We start from the raw sequence: 18,760 nt of genomic DNA, 5'->3' as shown, positions 1-18,760 counted from the left end.
GTAACATTTTCTCTGGCCTTTCTTATAAGAATCCAGTACATAATACATAGAACATACAGAATACGTGGTGTTTATGTTATTGGTAGGGCTTCTGGGCAACAGTAGGCTGTCAGCAGTTAAATTTGTGGAGAGTCAAGAGTTACACGGGGATTTCTGACTGAGTGTGTGTGGGGGGAGGCTGGGGTCCCTAACCCCTGCATTGTTCAAGGGTCAACTGTAGTTTTTTTTTTTTTAATTTTTAAAAAATGTTTATTTATTTTTGAGAGAGAGAGAGAGAGACAGAGTGTGAGCAGGGGAGGGGCAGAGAGAGAGAGAGAAAGACACAGAATATGAAGAGGCTCCAGGCTCTGAGCTGTCAGCACAGAGCCCGACGCGGGACTCGAACGCACAAACCATGAGATCATGACCTGAGCCGAAGTCAGATGCCTAACCGACTGAGCCACCCAGGTGCCCCTCGTCAACTGTAGTTCTAACAGGTTGGGGGGTCACCCTTAGGAATCAGCAGCATTGGTAGAGCATGTGCGCATGTGACCTTTTATCACAGATGACACTCTGCTCAGCTCACAATAACTCCAAGGTGACAGCTCAGACTAGACTCTCTTGCTACTTTCCTTCATTATGAGCAGGGTGTCAGTTGTAGCTTAAAGCTGCAGGATTGTTTCCTCACGAGAGCATCGGCCTGTTAACATCTGCAACCAGGATGCCTTCTTTCTACCTGAGAACCCTGGCTTCTAATGAGAAAGGAAGTTGGATGGAGCTCATCTGGTAACATGCCTTTGGAAAGGTGAAAAATGCCCCACAAATATGTACATACATAGAACTTCTTTTGGGGGAGAATGGGGGTGTGGAAATGTTTGTTAATAGCTTCTCCTCTAGTATTTTCTTGTAAGGTAGTTCCTGGGATTGGTTCCCTGACCTGGGCAGTGCTATGAATCTCACGTATGGCTCTGAGGCTACAGCTTGCCTGGTGCATCTGCTGTCTGTACCGCACTCTGCCTGAGCCTGCCAGCCCTATACTCTTGGGAGCAAAATGAGACCACTTTCAGCCATCTTCACCCATGTAATACCTCTGGGTTCATGCTGACAGGGTTTCCCTGAAAAGCCCTGCACAATGAACAGTGTGAGACTATCTGGCTTTACTAAATATCCAGGACCTGTTAGTTTATCACAGCCAGGGGAGGGGAGCAGATACTGTGGTTTAAATTAGCTAAGAGCACACAATATAAGGTCAAGGGCCAAGGAAAGGGAAAAAGAACAGCTGGGAAAGAGATACGCTGCTGTACTCAATGTCATCAGAATAAAGATGGACAGGAAAGGAGCTTTGGTAGATTATCCTTGTCTCCCTAGAAGGCAGCCTCATGGAAACCCCTACTGGAAGAAAGTATTAAAGATAATAGAAAAGTGTGAACTGAGGTTGATTCCAAAATCTAATAATGGAAGAGAGGGCTAGCAATGGTCCAGGAGAAAAAGCACCAGATTTCAGTATCTGCAAAAAGGCTGGGCTGGGCAGAGCTGAGGGCGAGCCATTGCGCCGAGCAGCCTGGAGACCAAGGAAGGAAGCAGGTAGTTGTTTCATCCTTTGGGTCAAACTCTTAGCTGCTGCTTGTGTGACAAAAGGTCAGAAAGCAATGATCAAAACTTGCTAAGGCCGGGAAATTCTATTGTGGAAATTAAGTCCCTTTTTCTCATACTGCATTCAGAATTGTTTGAAGGAGGCCGAAAAAACAAGAAAACCTAGTGAATCCCAATTTCTTGAAGGTGTCTGATGTTCTGATGCAGTGGTGCTCAGAAAAAGATGCTGTAATTCTTGTAGAGATACACAGGTTTTTCAAAGGTTGGTGATGTTTTTTTTCCCCTTTCTGTGTTAATAACAAATTCTGGTTATTAAACAGTAAGATTAGAGGCAAAACACTAGATAAATCATTACCTGCAATAGTTTCTTCACAAATTATCTACTTTAAGGGGGCACCTGGGTGGCTCAGTCGGCTGAGCGTCAGACTTCAGCTCAGGTCACGATCTTGCTATTCTTGAGTTCGAGCCCCACATCAGTCTTGCTGCTTGTCAGCCTGTCAGCAGAGTCCGCTTCAGATTCTCTGTCCCCCTTCTTTTGCCCCTCCCCTACTTGTACCCTCCTCAAAAATAAATATTAAAAAGAAAACAAAAACCAAAAAACAAATTATCTACTTTAAAATCAATCCAATGATGCATAGCTCAGCAGTCAAATGGTTTACAGATATCTGGGGCAGTTTTAAAAATACCTGAACCTGTAAAACGTTAAGTATATTTAATACTGTCAATAATTCAGACATAGGGATTGGATACAAATATCTAAGGAAAAGTTCTTTGCTCAACAGACTACAAAAAGGAAATTATCTGGAGTAATTCCACATTTAAAAAAAATGGAGTCAGGGGTGCCTGGGTGGCTCAGTCAGTTAAGTGGCCGACTTCGGCTCAGGTCATGATCTCGCAGTCCGTGAGTTCAAGCCCCATGTCGGGCTCTGTGCTGACAGCTCAGAGCCTGGAGCCTGTTTCGGATTCTGTGTCTCCCTCTCTCTGACCCTCCCCCGTTCATGCTCTGTCTCTCTCTGTCTCAAAAATAAATAAACGTTAAAAAAAAATTAAAAAAAAAAAAAAACAAAAAAACAAAAACGGAGTCAGAGAGATTAGCAGAGAGAACAGAGTTACCAGCCAGTGTGTTTGAACTCCTAGTTCAGTACGCTGCCCATCACACTACACTGCACTCTCAAAACACGGTCTGTTACACTCCCTGTACAATCAGCACCATGCCAGCAAAGTGGCATCCGCATGGGTTGTTAGCCGGGAATAACCTAGATTACCAGCCACTGAAACACCACTTCATTTGTGCTTTTTGAGTACATAGAAGAGGCTCAAGACTCAATCCGAAGAACAGGAAAACCTCATGAAATTAACAGAAGATTTAGAGAAGAAGTCACCTTCGTAAAGTGCTGGATCTCATGGGAACACAGTTTGGAATAGCTGTCGGTGAAGCAGGACAGCAAATACAGTTGGGATGCTGTTTCTCAAAACTGAGGCTTCTGTTCTCATCAGTAACTGCATACCTGGACCGAAAGTTCCTTCCTCAAGCCTGAAAATGCGTTTTTCTTACCAGACAAAAATACGAAAAGGGGAGAGGGGTGGACCTGAAAATGTTCCTTCACAACTCACTAGCAACTTGGAACTCTCACAGAACGGAGCAGTCGCAGTCCGTGGACAGCATTTACCTTTGGGAACAGAAACTTAATTTGTCAATTCACTGGAGGCAACTCAAACTTGGGAAATAACATGAGTTTGGAGATTCATATTTTATTTACAAGTAAATGAAGAATGTCTCCTGTGAACGCTAATTTGGAACAAGAACAACATAAAGAAGTAGTTGCTGGCTCCACAGTGACGTGTGAAAGGAGTCCTTGCTACTGGTTTTTCTTAAACAATGATTTTGTCATTAAAAAGGAAAAAAAACAACAAAGCCACGTGATTTCTTCATGTTGCACATGCGAAAGAATTCAAAATAAAAATGACTTTCCAAACTCTACAGTCTCTAGTCAAACGTGTGAGGAGACCAGGATGTCACTTTCATTCAGTGAGAGCCTCAAGAGCAATGGCCTCTGAGCAAATGACTTAATACTCATCAAGAGTATCTGCTCGAGGAATGGAGAGACCCCGATCCTTAAGAGCTTGAACTTTCAGCTTCTCAGCTTCCAGCTTGGTCTGCTGTTCTACCCTTTGTTCTTCTAGGATTTCTTCAATAGACACTTGCTGGAGGGGTGTGTCACTCTCCTTTTCCAAGTCCTACAAAATAAGCAGGGTTGAAAAACTTCCACTGACGACCAAGAATAGAAAACATTATAAATCTTTAGGCAAATGGATTCCTATGCCAGGCTTGGGTTATTTTTCATGATTGTGACACGGCTGAAACATCCTTCTCCTGAGGACAGAGAAATGGCAACACTACTACAGAATACATACTTAGATGAACACAGTATTGGGGATCAGTACCAGTGTGCATAGAAAGCTTTAAGTTATCTGAAGTCCTACATTACTCAAGGACTGTTCTTCTTAAAAAGATGACATATATGCATATATATGTATGAACAGCTATTTCCCCAGCCCCAAAGGACACAAGAGAAAAGTTACTGAGGCCAAGATGGCTTTAGATAAGTTTTGTATTTTTACATGATCAAAGTCAGCTTAATTTCTGGGGGTTGTGGCTCACTAAGGTAGAGAACACTGATTCAAAGACGTACCCCCACCCAAAGACAACAAGTCTTCTAGGGAAAACCTCATTAGACCAGTTAGGTTACTAAAAATCAGCTTGGCTCCACTATTTTAATTTAAAATATTTTTGCATTAAAAAAAAAAGTTATTTTTTCCCCTATTTTATTTTTTAAGTAGACTCCACCTCCAGTGCAGGGCTTGAACTCACGACCCCGAGAGCAAGACCTGAACTGAGGTCAAGAGTCAGACGCTTAACTGACTGAGCCACCCAAGTGCCTCATTTTCCCCCTTATTTTAAAAATACACGCTCACTGTATGAAATTTAGAAAACAGACCAGCAGAAAAAAATTTTTTTAAGATTATCTATAATTCCAGTATAGAACAATATTTTGGTAAACATCCTTCCAATTTTTCTATGTATATACTGACTTAAAAAAAATCTACAATGCAAACATTAACTAATTTTTTCACTTACTCTGGCATCATATGCTTAATATTTTTATGTCTGAACACCTTACAAACATTTGATAACTAACCTTTCATGCAGAACCTTGCTATAAAAGTATCTCATTATCCACAGATTGTTTATTCTCCTTAAACAATTCTGTGTTTCTGTAACATGGAAGGCCAATACACACAGGTATTCTTCTCTTCCTCTATGATTTTCAGTAATAAAATTCTGGGAAGGCATCAACACATCGACGATGTGCTCCAGATGCTCCAGCCTACCCCGGATACTAACACTTCACATGCCTGCCAAGGCCTCGAAAGCCACAGGCAGTGACAGCAGATGGAAGATTCTCACCAGAGAGGTTAGAAAGAAAGCCAAATAAATTACACAAGTCCTGCCCTGGGTCAAATGTTAACTGTACTGGGCAAAACATATCTAATCAAATGAAACCTGCCCTCACAATCTATGGGTAGCAGCTGCAGGGAAGATAAGGTCTTAGCCCGGTGTACTGCTTCTTGGACTTTTCAATATGCTATTCATCAAGCTATGCATGTGGTTTGATGATGCCAATTCCCAACAAGCAGTCTTACTACTTAAGGCTGTGTGCATTACTGTCCTTGAGGCAGAATCCAGGGACTTCTTAAACAAGATGTTCACAGAATCTAAATGGTTTCTGGGTATGAGCTTCCCTAGGGCTGGTACTTGGTTTCTTCACACTGACTATTGATTTCATAAGCTGTGTACGGTTCAACTTACTTGAGCTGTTAGTTTAGTGGTACCACTGTAGAAATTTTGCAGCATCCAAACAATTAACATATAAGAGTACTTTCTCCACAAAAGGGCCCCTAGGAAACAATGAACCTTCAAGAACAAATGCAAGGTCATTCCTCCTCACACACATATACATCTACACAGGGGTACATTTGTGCCAACGTTAACTGGCACACAAAGCATTTCTGTGGTGTTTACAACTATAAAACCAAAGCAGAGTATGTATGAATATTTTAACTTAAATCTTTTCCTCTGATAGCAAAGTAATATGTTTACTCTTTAAACAATAGATTGAGAAAATTATAAACAAAGGAAAAATAATCACCCACACTCCTACTGTCCAGAGAGGGGTTAGCTCTCTTAATATACTGGCAACAACTTAACATTTACTAGCCCCACTCCCCACACCCCAGGGTACCAGAGTGCTGTATTTCAACTTTTACATATTATGACGGGATGACAATTTCCACTGCTGAACAGTGCAAAAAATGATCTAATGGACCAAAAATAGCAACCACAAAAACATTTTAAAAATTAGAAAAAACCATTTCATACATTTCATAGCAGCACTTAGCAATACTGCTATTTATTGATAATATTGATCAGTAATCTCTAGCTGTTTCAACATGAGGTCTCTAAACCAACCTGATCCTGGCAGAATTATCTTCTTACTTTCTCAAATGGCTTATTATTGAAAATTGCTACAGACCAAACCACTCCACTCCAAAGACTTATGTAAACCTAACTTAAGATGTGGGTAGGTGTTGAGAAACTACATTGAAAACAAAATAGGAAAGGATAAAATTAAGCAAATGCCAAAGTTTTTTAGTTTGATTTTCCTGACAAACCCAATAATCAGAAGCAAAGTCAAAGGCTTTAAAGAAAGCATTTTTAAGTAAATATTTTATGTAAAACATGAAGTCAAGTTTTATCTTCTTTTAAAAATGTCTGTGAATCACTATATTATACACCTGAAACTAATATAACAATCTCAGTATATCTTGGCCTCAGTAACTTTTCTGTTAACTGGAATTAAAAACTTAAGGGGCACTTGGGTGGCTCAGTCAGTTGAGCATCCGCTCTTGATTTTTTGGCTCAGGTCATGATCTCATGGTTGGTGAGATGTAGCCCCACGTCAGGCTCCGTGTTGGAGCCTGCTTGGGATTCTCTCTTTCTCTCTGCCCCTCCCCCACTCACACACTCACTCTCTCTCAAAATAAGTAAATAGACTTTATAAAATAAAATAAGGGGCGCCTGGGTGGCTTAGTCCGTTAAGTGTCCAACTTCGGCTCGGGTCATGATCTCACAGTTCGTGAGTTCAAGCCCCGTGTCAGGCTCTGTGCTGACAGCTCAGAGCCTAGAGCCTGCTTCAGTTTCTGTCTGTCTCCCTCTCTGTCCCTCCCCTGCTTGTGCTCTCCTTCTCTCTCAAAAAATAAACAAACATAAAAAATTAAAAATTAAAAAAAACTTAAAAAGCTAAAAAACAAAGTGTATTTCTAATAGTTATACATGATTTTCTAATAGTTTTATATGTATATATGCTTACATATATGTATATGCACAGTTATGTATTTACACACACACAGATCTACAGTATAACAGGTTAGAAGACTTTTCACCTGCCAACTGGTCTTCCTGGCATAGATACACAGCTACCTCTTTAGTTGTGAGCTAAGAATCCAAGTGAAGCTGAACTCTATTCTCAGGACTGGTAACAGATGGCTTCTCCTACAGCCATTCTTTCCCCTTCCCCCCTTAAAAAACAGGGACATCATATTGTACATGCAATGTGTCTTTCCCCCAAACCCTGCTCATTAGCTTTATGTCATGAAAACCTACTTGTAACCAATTGTTTAAATGACTGCAAAATATTCCAGTGTATATAAATCATTCTTTATTGAACTATTCATCTCTAGTTAGGTATTAAGTTTTTCAATTTTCTGCTATTAAAGATAACAGAAATAATATATTAACGAACATATTTGTACCAGATGGTATTTTTGTATCCGGTAAAATCAATGATACTTTGCTGCTAATGGGATCAAAATCTTTAAAATGCCAAGAGGCACTGAAACAAAGTTAATTATTCTCTGTAATTTTCCTTTTACCACTCTAGCTTTCCTAAGCTAATTTGGTGGTTTCCTATGAGAAGCTGGGAGAAACGTTAAAAATGTATTTTTTCCTTCTTGAAAAGACAAAAAGAAACCTAACTAGCATGATTATCAAGACCCACAGCAGCTTAACAGTTTTCACTTACTATTTCTCCTAGTAGGACCACATTTTCTCCTCTGACCACAAAAATCCCTCGAGGAATATCACCGTATTTTTTGCCCACATGAATACGCTCCACAGTCTGATGTAGCACTAAATTAGCTATAAGTGTATAGGGAAGAAACAAAGATATTTAGTTCAAATTATTGGGTAAAGGTCCACAACTCAAATAATCAGTTGAGTAGAAAAGATTTAGCTGAACATGATTTTAAAACTTTCTAATTCTGGTCAAAAGCTAAAATTTGAAATAGTCTTCTCCTATTTCACTAAGACATACCACTTGGGAGAGACTTCTAAACAATTGCAAACTGAGAGAGCATTTGGGATTATGTTGCACTGATGCATGAATGTTGGTGGGAATCAGTCACAAAAATTAACTTCTTTTATCAGTTAAATTGCAAATATCAACATGACTGTAAGAAAATACAAAGGAGTAGGGCACTTGGAAGACTCTAAAGCCTAAACAACTGCAGATATCAAAACTTTTTAAGACAAAAGCAATCTCTGTATGTTGTGTGGGTATGTGTATATGACGATTTACCAAAAATTTAACTTTGTTTCAGTACTTAGGATTCATTTAACCCAGTGCAGGCATCCATGGGTTATGACATACAAAAACTTTTTTTCACACTGTCAGATAACCATACCTGGTAAACTGAGAATAAAGAATTTGCTACTTCCCTCCCCCCCCAAAATAATTAGACAAATTTGACTTAAGATTCAGAACTCTAATCTGTTAAGAGTAACTACTTTTCTTTTAAAATTGGTACTATTTGTCTTATTTGAAGAAAAGCAAATATCTATGTTATCTTCCCCAATTCCTATAAAGTGTTTCAATTATGTTACTTTTCCCCATGCCCAAATCCACTAGCAGAGATCCAACAAATGTTGGTATGAACTGAGAAGTTCCTTGAAACAGAAGCAAATATATATCTCTTTAGAAAAATGCAAGGTGCAAAACAAAGATCAAGACTCTTGAGTCTGATGTATCCCTAAAGTGTAAAATCTTGAACTTAACGTTGGAATCCCTAAAAAGCTTCTGGAAATACCTTCTATCCAACTTTCATTGGACAGGGAGGGATTACCTTCAGTGCAGGAACTGCTTTGAAGAGTAGTGGCACCCAAGCCAATGTACAAATGAGCAGCTTTTTCAGTGGACTGAGTTTATTTCTATCATTTGGCTCCCTCTACTGGGGAAAATAAAAAAACAGTCCAAAACATTGTAATCGTATGTTCTAGTGAAAACCAGTTTTAGAAATACGAACTTGTAAATACTAGCTTTTGAATCACCTAATCATAATTTAGAAAACAATGATGTAATGACTCAAAACAGTATTCCATTATGCCAGACACTTGAGAAAGCTGCAGGTAAGTCAATTTCAACATGAATTAACACAAAAATACATAACAATGGTGTCTCTCATTATCCAGAGGATAAGACTCCACAACTAGTACATACCGAATTGATCAATGCTTCTTAAAAAACCTATAAGTGTCCTTCCATCTCGAAGCAGGACCAAATGCTTTTCTGGGGAGAGGAAAAAAGATCTTTAAAAAATGAGAACTGTTAGCTTCAGGACTAGTTTACAGTATTAACAATAAAAAAAAAAGTTAATAGCAATTTAAGCTCCACCACTTCCTCTTCCAATGTATTTATGGCAGAGTTCATTGGGAAATTAGAAAGAGGACCAAGGTATTCTGGGGTTTAGATGACAACAGTCGTGGTGAAAGGAGCAGAAGCGTGTGGCAGAGTGGGCAAAGGACTGGGTGAGGAGCACGGAAGCATGACTACCAGCTCTAGATGTTAATGTTGGCAGTTAAACCCTCCCAGTGTCATGTCAGTTTCTACATCCACAAATTGAGAAATTTAGTCTAGATGACCTCTGTGATCTTAATTCCACAATTATTTTCCTCTCAACTTAGAAGGGCTTCTATTTCACCCTTTGGAATCAGGGAAGGTTTTAAATAAAAACAATGCCTCAAGTGAAATAAGGATGCTGACAATCAGCTAGATCAAAAATTCATGAATATTTATTGAAAGCTATGTGTTGTTCTGGGGCTGAGATATACAGTAGAGAAGACTCAAAGTGATCAACCTTATCAACTTATATTCCTGGTGGAGGAAGGCAAACAAAAACCAAAAAATGACCTACTGTGATTAGTGCAATGGAATAACAAACAAGACAGCAGGATAGTATGATGAAGAGAGAGAGAGAAAGTGGCTAGGAAAAACCTCTTTGAAGAGGTGACTTTCAGCTGATACTGAAGAATGACAATAAGCCAGTTGCTAGAATAGGTAGCAAAATTCATTAATTTCTTTAATGCCATAAAGTACTTTCTAGAAGCATAACAGAGAAACAAGACAGTGATTCTTCCCTGAAGGAATCTGTAGTCTTCTTTGGGCTATAATTAAGTATTACAAGAAAGCAAATCTTAATTATATGAAACTGAGAGAAACTATTTAGATGGAGGAAGTATCTGAGTTCAACCTTGAAGGGTAGATAATTTTTGGCCTCTGGGAAGAGTGACAGGGAAGGGGAGAGAAAGGGAAATCTGTAATTTAGGCAGCAGGAAAAAAAAAAGGTCTGTATGTATCCATACGTTTGGCTAAAAGTTGGGGGTGTAAAGGGAAGTCACAGGAGATAAAGTCCAAAAAGTACCAGAAGCAGGTTCAGCTCGCATTATGCTTCACAAGAAAACACTGAAGACTGAAACGGCAGAAAAGGGAGAGCAGAATGTGAGACATTAAAAAGAAACCTACGCCAAGCCCAATGGAAATGGAGAGGCAGAGAGAACTAAGACTGTGTGTGATCCTTTTTCTTTTTTAGAGAAAGAGAGAGACAGCGCCAGTATGCATGCAAGAGAAGGGCAGAGGAAGAGAGAGAATCCTAAGCAGGCTCCACACTCAGCGAGGAGCCTGATGTGGGGCTTGATCCCATAACCCTGGGATCACGACCTGAGCTGAAATCAAGAGTTGGATGCTCAACCAATTGAGTCATCCAGGCACCCCAACACTATGTAGTTCGAAATGATGGGACTGGTCAGCTGAGTTTGTAAAGGTGTGGGAGGGTGGAGGGGGTGAGTGCTGAAGAGAGGAGTTAAGGAAATGTAGGAATTTTGAGTCTTCATGTCAGGGCGGGTCATTTATCAAAAGATGGGAATAAAAGAAGCTTAAGAATAAAAGAAGCTTAGCTATTTGTGATTCTGAAGTGCTAACCAGGACACCTATGTAGAGATGTCAACAGGCAGTTGTAAATGTTAAGACTGGAATGTCAAAGAGGTCAGAATTAGAATTTTGGATAAGTCCACAGGGAGGTGATATAATTATTAAAGTCCAGGAACTCTCTTAGAGATTTAAAGAAAGAAGCACACCAAAGACAGAACCTAAGGGACCACCTATTTTAGGGAATAGTGAGAGTTAGGTAATAAAATCACCAAGTATCAATCTGGCGAAATCAAGAAAAGAAAACAATTAAGAATCTAGTAGTAACAGTATCACAGTGCTGCAGAGGGGAGGGAAGAGCCCAGAAGAAGGCATCAGACTGCTGCCTTTCAAGAATACAGCTTCAGGGGCACCTGGGTGGCTCAGTCGGTTAAGTGTCCACCCTCTTGATTTCCACTCAGGTCATGATCTCACGGTTCCTGAGATTGAGCTCTGCTTTGGGCTCCACGCTGACAGTTCAGAGCTTACTTGTAATTCTCTCTCTGTCTATCTCTCTGCTCTTCCTCCGCACGTTCTTGCGGCTCACTCTCTCTCAAAATAAATAAACTTAAAAAAAAGAATGCAGCTTCAGCAGTATGATGACAAGAAAAATCACACTGCAGGGGTAACGGAGGTGCTCAGGAAGTAGAGTCAAATGGAGAAGATTCAAAAGGTTTGGGGGTAAAGATAGGAAAAAAGGAATGGGAGTCTGCTGAGGAGACGTAACAGAGAGAAAATAGGAGATGGACACACAAGAATATACATGAAGGAAAGAATTTAGGGGAAGAGAGAAGATATGAGAGGAAAAGGGTATTAATGGAAGAAGCAGTGGGAAGAAAGAGGAATAAAAGAGACTGAAAGGGAGAAACACTTCCTACTTAGATGAGACAATGAATGAATATGCAGAAAGACTGAGGAGAGAAGATGAAATTGTACGTGTGGTTGTGGGGGTAGTGAAGGGTGCATAAGAAATTGTTTCAAACTTTTTAGTAAAGGAAGGGGCTTGGAATCTACAAAGAACAGGTTAGAGGGCTTTACTACATTATTTTTAGTAAAACAGCAGAATGTATTAGGGGCCTCACATAATTCAGATATACAAAACGAGAGGTGGAGGCAAAAGGGCATCCACAGACGACAGAAATTGAAGATTTCATTACATATTACAGATAAGCTTGTGCAGTTCTTATTCATATATGAATATGGTCCAATTCACACTACATTTTCTTTTGACAGCAAAATCACTAATTTTGATTTAAAAAATGATTTCAGACAATGATAAAAAGAGAATATGATCATGGACTCACTTTTTATTTTATTATTATTATCTTTTAATATTTAGTTTTGGGAGAGCACAAGTGGGGGGGGGGGTGGATGGAGAAAGGGGACAGAGGATCCTAAGCAGGCTCTACACTGACAAGTTGACAGCAGTGAGCCCCATATGAGCTTGAACTCACCAACCACGAGATCATGACCTGAGCCGAAGTTGGACCCTCAACTGACTGAGCCATCCAGGTGCCCCTTATTTTACTATTTTTTTAAAGATTTTATTTTTAAGTAATCTCTACACCCAACGTGGGGCTCAAACTCACAACCCAGAGACCAAGAGTCGCATGCTCTACTGACTGAGCCAGCCAGGGGCCACACAGACTCACTTTTTAAATTTGCATACACAGTAACTGTGATTGTTGTGACTTGTTCAAAACCATGTAAACCATTCTGCAGCAATTACAAGTTAATGAGACAGATCACACGATTAAAATTATAAAATGTTGCTTGAGGAATAATTCACAGATGAGAGCTTAGAAAAAAGGAAAGATAGGACAACTATTAAGTTGGCTCCTCTTTTGCACAGGACTGTACTCATCTTCAGGACAATTACTGGCAATAAGAGATGTCTTATTAGGAGGAATAAAAGAAAATTGTCGAACAGAAAAAGAAAAAAAAATTGGAAGTGATTCAGCCTTTCCAGAAAAGTCAAGATCTTGTCTGACAGCGATCTCTACTATCATAACCTGAAAGTGCTTAAGACCCTTACGGTAGAAGAATATTGCAATGACTACACAGCATAAAGCCTATGTTTAGTGTCAATTACGTCCAACTACTGTTGGTCTTAAATTTTTCGTTTCTTAATGAATCCTTTCTCTATTCTGATTCATCCACCATTAACAACCTGGTACTTCGATATATCGCAGGTGGGAGACAGTAGACGGGGGGAGGGCAATTTTCGTGTTTGGGCCTCAGTAGCCGCGTCCTTCCACAGCAGGACTTAAATTCTACAGCTTGTGGCTTACCGACTCCGGGATTGGTGGAGGCTGCGAGAGGCAGGGCAGAGGTAGACGGCTAGGGGGTGGGCAAACGGAGCGTCTTGCGGCTCTTCACTCACGTGGAGGATGTCAACGCCAAACACCCTGAATTGTGTCAAAAACACACTCAACCCGCCCCAGACTCATTCTACGAGCCCCTTCCCGAAGAGATACGCGCCCAGGAGGAAGGATCTCACCCCAGACTTCATCCAGGGGAGATGAGCTACTCACTGTCGATGTCCTCGATGAGGCTGGCGGTGCCGGGCATATAGTTCATTTTGAGCTGAGATAAGGCTGCAGTGTACAGCGGCGGTGGCCCAGCGTGTCCAACACCTTCCTCCGACCGCAGTCGCCGCCTGGGCGGGACTGGGACAAGGACCCCGACCAGGAGCAGCACTTCTGCCCCGGCTTTCAGCAGCCGGGGCCTGCCGGAAACGCCTCCATATTATTCCCACCCACTTCCGGTACCACGTGCCCGTCCTCAGGAAGAGGCGGGACTGTCGTGCGGTCCAGAGACAACATTTCCCCATCCCTGATAAAAGGGGAAGCGGAATCTAGATTGACTAGATGGCAGGGAAGACGTATTCTCCCTATTGAGGAACGCGGTGCTGCCGCCTGCCTTCTTACTTCCCAGACCCCAAAGTCACGGACCTCCGTTCCTCAATTGTCGGGACTCGACAGCCGAAGGGGCGGGACCGGGTCTGGGATTGGCTGTTGTCGGCCGACCCCTTTCACTGCTGTCCAGTTCCTCTCGCGGGCAGGCGCCTGCGCAATGGGACGGTCGTGGGGGGCGGGAAGCGCTTCGGGGCAGTAGAGTCCCATGTCGGCCTTGAGGCGCTCGGGCTACGGCCCCAGTGACGGCGCGTCATATGGCCGCTACTACGGGCCAGGGGGTGGAGATGTGCCCATGCACCCACCTCCGCCCTTGTATCCTCCTCGCCCTGAACCTCCCCAGCCTCCCATTTCCTGGCGGGTGCGCGGGGGCGGCCCGGCTGAGACCACCTGGCCGGGAGAAGGCGGAGGAGGCGATGGCTACTATGCCTCTGCAGGCGCCTGGTCAGAGACAGGTCGAGCTGGAGGAAGCCACCAGGTAAGCTTTGCGCCATCTGTCCCAGGGGGTTCCGATAAGGGGAGTCTTGGGTGGGGGTTGAGGGCCATCGGGATTGATAAACCTCCAGAGTTCATAATGGATCGGGTTTCATATTTGTTTTCCTTATGGGAGGATTGGAGAGACGGAGACCGGAATCGTGGCGGGGGCGGGGGGATATGCTTGTGTTCTCTTTGCTTTTCCTTTCCTGCTTCGACCATAGTAAATGTGTCTATTACCATTAAAAAAGGAAGAAAGATACTGCGCTGACTTGCTAAGCTAAGTAGCAGGCTGCGGAGTCTCTCGCCTTGAATTGATGTTGGGCCGGAGTGACCTGGCCAAGCTTTTCGAGCTCTAACAATTTATCCTGCGTGGCTCATATGGCCGGCTCTCCCCAAGAAGGGAGGTGGCTGCAGCCCCCGCTGTCACTCAGCAACCCCTCCCGCCGGGAAGGAGCGGTGAAGGAAGAGGAGGGATCCGGCATTTAGCCCTTTGCCCCTAATACTTTGCCCAGGATTGAATCACCAATAATCAGTGTTAGAAAACACCTTTACTTGGATTATTAACTTAATCTTCACTGCGGCTGCAACGTAAATGTCATCACAGTCTCCCTATTTTATGCTTAAATAGTTGGCTCTGAGAGGTCAACTCACTTAACTTGGTCAATAGAGGTATCCCCGGCTTTTTGAAGGTTCACCTCATTGCCACTTCAGGTTTTTCAGGAAATACCTACATTAGTGCCTGTTTTTACTTAAGGAAAAGAAATCTGAAGAAGAGTTTTGCTCTCACGAAAAAAGGTGAAAAGCGAAAATAGCTTCAGCGTTTGTTTTGCAGCAAGCAGTTGTAGAGGCAGTGCGCAACTGGGCAGTGAGAGTGGCACCGCCAAGCTTCTTCCCTGGGAACTGCACTCCGCATCTCAGTATCATGCTGCCATAGCTTTGAACTGTGTCTGTGAGCATCTGTGTTTTATCTCGATTTATTTTGTGCATCCATCAGCAGGATATGTCCTAAGGTATTAGAAAAGCCTCAGAAAGGTTATTTTGAGGGTCTGGGATTGCGCAAACGTTTTTCATAAAAATTAATGGTAATCGCTTTTTCGCCTTATGCCATTTTGGCTTGCAAAAGATTTCATAGGAATGTCCTACTTTCAAGATAGCAGGGGAAACCTGTACACTCGGATTTACAGCATTTTACTCCTTGTATTCTTGCCAGATATATACTCTCTTTTGCTAATTTCAGTATTCTTAGTAGAGAATTATAATATGGTGAGGTGCACACCTCTGTTTTTGTTCAGTAATTAATAGCATCTTCGTGGGTTGAAAATGTAGTAGTGAAATGCTCATACATTGCTGGTGGGGATGTAAAATGGTTCAGTGCTTTGGAAAATAGTTTGTCAGTTCCTCAGGCATCAAGTGTAGAGTTGGTATATTATTCAGCAAGTTTGCTGTTGATTATGTACCCGACAGAACTGAAAACATGTCTACGTAAAAACTTGCATGTTTTTATGACCAACAGGCATGTTCGTGGCAACATTACTCAGAGCAGCCAAAAGTGGAAATAACCCAAATGTCCATCAACTGATGAATAGATAAAATATGGTTCACTTATACAATGGAATTATTTAGCCATAGGGAGGACATAAGTACTGATACATCCTATGATGTGGATGAACCTTGAAAACATCATGCTACATGAACAAAGACAGTCAGAAAGACCACATACTGTATGAGTTCATTTATATGAAATGTCCAGAATAGGCAAATCTGTAGAGAGAAAGATTGGTGGTTGACAGGGGCTAGGGGGACTGGGGACTCTGAGGTGATGATAAAGGGTATGGGGTTTCTTTTTGGGGTGATGAAAATATTCTGGAATTAGATAGTGATGATGATTGCACAACTTTGAGTATACTGAATATACTAAGAATTGTTGTACACTTTATTTAAAAAAAATGTTTATTTTTGAAAGAGAGAGGGAGAGAGGGAGCACGCACACATGCGAGCGGAGGAAGGACAGAGAGAGGAGACAGAGGATCCAAAGCCAGCTCTGTGCTGAGAGTGGAGAGTTCAGTGTGGGGCTTGAACTCACGAACGGAGAGATCATGACCTGAGCCCAAGTAAGATGTTTAACCGATTGAGCTGCCCAGGTGCACCTGAATTGTACACTTTAAAAGGGTGGGTTTTATGCTATGATAGTCCTATCTTTAAAAAAAAAAATTATACGAGAAACAACATGTTGTAGTAGCGGTTAATTGTGAAGAAGGGCTATATATTTTTTTGTCTAAATCTGGAATAAGCAGGCTATGGAACTTTAGTTTCATGGGATCAGAGTGATGAAATGCTTGGCTTATAGGTAGGCAAACTAGACCGAAGATTAGGGGAAAGAAAAGAGAGGACCGATACACTTCTCCTTGGACTTGCAGTATTCTGAAGACAAAAGTGTGTTTTCTGGGTGAGGTTAGAGAAGTTAAGATTTTAGAATTGTGTAGGATGTTGTAAGGTATGGTTGGAGCATAGGTGTGCGTGTAAGATGGGTGATGGTGCTGGAGTAGGAGTGGTTGGCGATGAAGCTGGAATGTGTTATGGGTATTTGTAAACCATTTCAAGAATTTATCTTTCATGTTAGTGTTCTGGAAACTTGAAAAGCATAGGATGGCAATTTCTTACACAGCAATAGAAAATTGATGCAAAAGATATGCATGTTGTCAGATGTTGCAGATGTATTTTCCAAATCCATTGTCTTTTAACTTAATGTGGTTTTTGACATGTAATAAGTTTTACATTTTTATATAATCAAATATGTCAAAAAACAAAAGGTATAGGAGGGGGCGCCTGGGTGGCTCAGTCGGTTGAGCATTCAACTCTTGATTTTGGCTCAGGTCATGATCCCAGGGTCGTGGGATTGAGCTCTGCATTGGGCTTCATGCTGAGTGTGGAGCCTGCCTGAGATTCTCTCCCCCTCCCTGCCCCTCTCCCATGCTCATTAGCGTGCACACGTGCTCACGCTCGCGCGCTCGCGCGCGCTCGGGCTCTCTCTCTCTCTCTCTCTCTCTCTCTCTCTCGCGCGCGCGCGCGCGCGGGCTCTCTCTCTCTCTCTCTCTCTGGGGGCCGGGAGGTATATATAGGAGACTTTTGAATCTTACTACTCAAAAAATGCGGTCCAGGGACCAGACGCTTCAGTGTCACCTGGGGGTTGTTTGAAATGCAGAATCTCTCCTACTCCATACTTAATGCTGCAGTTTAGTAAGATCCCCAGGTGATTCTATGCTTGTTTATGTTTGAGAAGCACTGCTGTATAGAATTAAAGATACTGAGGTGATGTTGCATTGAACCACTACAAGGACTTGACTCTGTATTAACATATGTAAATATGCAGGGGAAGAAAATGGAAATCTAACTATCCCTGTTTTCTTTCTTTCCTTAACTTGTTAGTTATACTTACAGCACCTTTCCTGAACTAGCAGCATCTGTATCCCTTAAGAGCTTGTTGGAAATTATGTATGTTAGGCCCTGCCCCTGCCCTCCAGAATCAAGTGTGTATTTTAACAAGATCCCTAGGTGATCTGCATGTTACCCCAGAATGAGTCATCAGAGAGAGAGAGAGCTGAGATGGAAGCTGGAAGCTTCGGTGTCTTACAACCCAGTCGTGGAAGTGATAGACCATCACTGTGTGCTCTGCGTCATAGAGACCAATTCTGCTATGTGCTATGGTCACAGAGACCAATTCTGGTACAGTGTGGGAGCCATCACCACAAAGGTGAAAATACCACACTAGGGGATCATTGGGAGCCATCTTAGAGGGTGATTACAATGGGAAGGACTGGGGAAACAGCTCAGTTATGCTCTCAGAGTAGTTCAGAGGAGAGGTAAAAAAGGCAAGCATTTGAACAATGAATGTACACAGCTTTTTTTCAACATTTTATTACAAAAATTTTCAAACATACAGAACAATCGAACTACACAGTGAATACCTATGTAGCCACCACCTAGATTCTGTAATTAGCATTTATTATATTTGCTTTATCATACCTATGTAGCTTACTTTTACTTTTTTTTTAGGTTATATTTTTTTTAGTAATTTCTACACTCAACATGGGGTTCAAACTCAAAACTCCAGGATCAAGAGTCACATGCTCTTCTGATTGAGCCAGCCAGGCACCTCTATCTTACTTTTTGAATGCATTTCAAAGCAAGTTGCATAGATTTGAAAGACATTTTTAAAAGTGTATGTCAATTGGAAGTGAGGGAAGCTGGAGAAACAAGGTGATCCTGAGGTTTTAGTATTTCCTAGGAGTAAATATTCCATAGTAATAAAAAGGAAGAGGAACAGGTTTGTGTTTTTTTTTAACTTGTTTTATTTTTTATTTTTTTAAAATTTACATCCAAATTCGTTAGCATATAGTGCAACAATGATTTCAGCAGTAGATTCCTTAGTGCCCCTTA

General features: G+C 41.6%; 2 protein-coding genes across 14 annotated transcripts in view; one reads left to right on the top strand and one right to left on the bottom strand.

Annotated features, from left to right (window-relative positions):
• BAG4 (BAG cochaperone 4) overlaps positions 1 to 18,760 on the top strand; it is a 55,970-nt gene that overhangs the window by 9,811 nt on the left and 27,399 nt on the right. For 3 of the 9 annotated variants that reach the window (XM_042934848.1, XM_042934854.1, XM_042934849.1), the window contains 3 exons: positions 627 to 784; positions 1,701 to 1,834; positions 12,784 to 13,123. In XM_042934848.1, the coding sequence (XP_042790782.1) occupies positions 13,006 to 13,123 (118 nt within the window). In that variant the 5' untranslated portion in view covers positions 627 to 784; positions 1,701 to 1,834; positions 12,784 to 13,005. Of the gene's footprint in view, positions 1 to 626; positions 785 to 1,347; positions 1,564 to 1,700; positions 1,835 to 4,905; positions 5,049 to 12,783; positions 13,124 to 13,886; positions 14,325 to 18,760 lie in introns of those variants that run through there. The other 6 variants (XM_042934850.1, XM_042934851.1, XM_042934852.1 and 3 more) reach the window with 6 other exon arrangements.
• On the bottom strand, positions 3,305 to 13,884 carry LSM1 (LSM1 homolog, mRNA degradation associated). Of its 5 annotated transcripts, XR_006201596.1 has the most exons (5): positions 13,466 to 13,881; positions 13,223 to 13,339; positions 9,189 to 9,257; positions 8,815 to 8,919; positions 7,747 to 7,831 (listed from the first exon to the last, which is right to left on the bottom strand). XR_006201596.1 is itself a non-coding variant. In XM_042934875.1 (4 exons), exons 1-4 carry the CDS (start codon positions 13,509 to 13,511, stop codon positions 3,640 to 3,642), a joined length of 402 nt encoding a protein of 133 aa, XP_042790809.1. In that variant the 5' UTR covers positions 13,512 to 13,677; the 3' UTR covers positions 3,305 to 3,639. The 5 variants fall into 5 exon arrangements, 4 of the variants coding, with proteins under 4 accessions (XP_042790809.1, XP_042790807.1, XP_042790810.1 ...); XM_042934875.1 differs by lacking the exons at positions 8,815 to 8,919; positions 13,223 to 13,339 and adding an exon at positions 3,305 to 3,810 and having other exon boundaries at positions 7,716 to 7,831; positions 13,466 to 13,677; XM_042934873.1 differs by lacking the exons at positions 7,747 to 7,831; positions 8,815 to 8,919 and adding an exon at positions 3,725 to 3,810 and having other exon boundaries at positions 13,466 to 13,883.

Source organism: Panthera leo, chromosome B1, assembly GCF_018350215.1.
Source record: "Panthera leo isolate Ple1 chromosome B1, P.leo_Ple1_pat1.1, whole genome shotgun sequence".
Classification (NCBI taxonomy): domain Eukaryota; kingdom Metazoa; phylum Chordata; class Mammalia; order Carnivora; family Felidae; genus Panthera; species Panthera leo.
The sequence above is the reverse complement of the archived record's forward strand: the minus strand, read 5'-3'. Positions and strand labels throughout refer to the sequence as shown.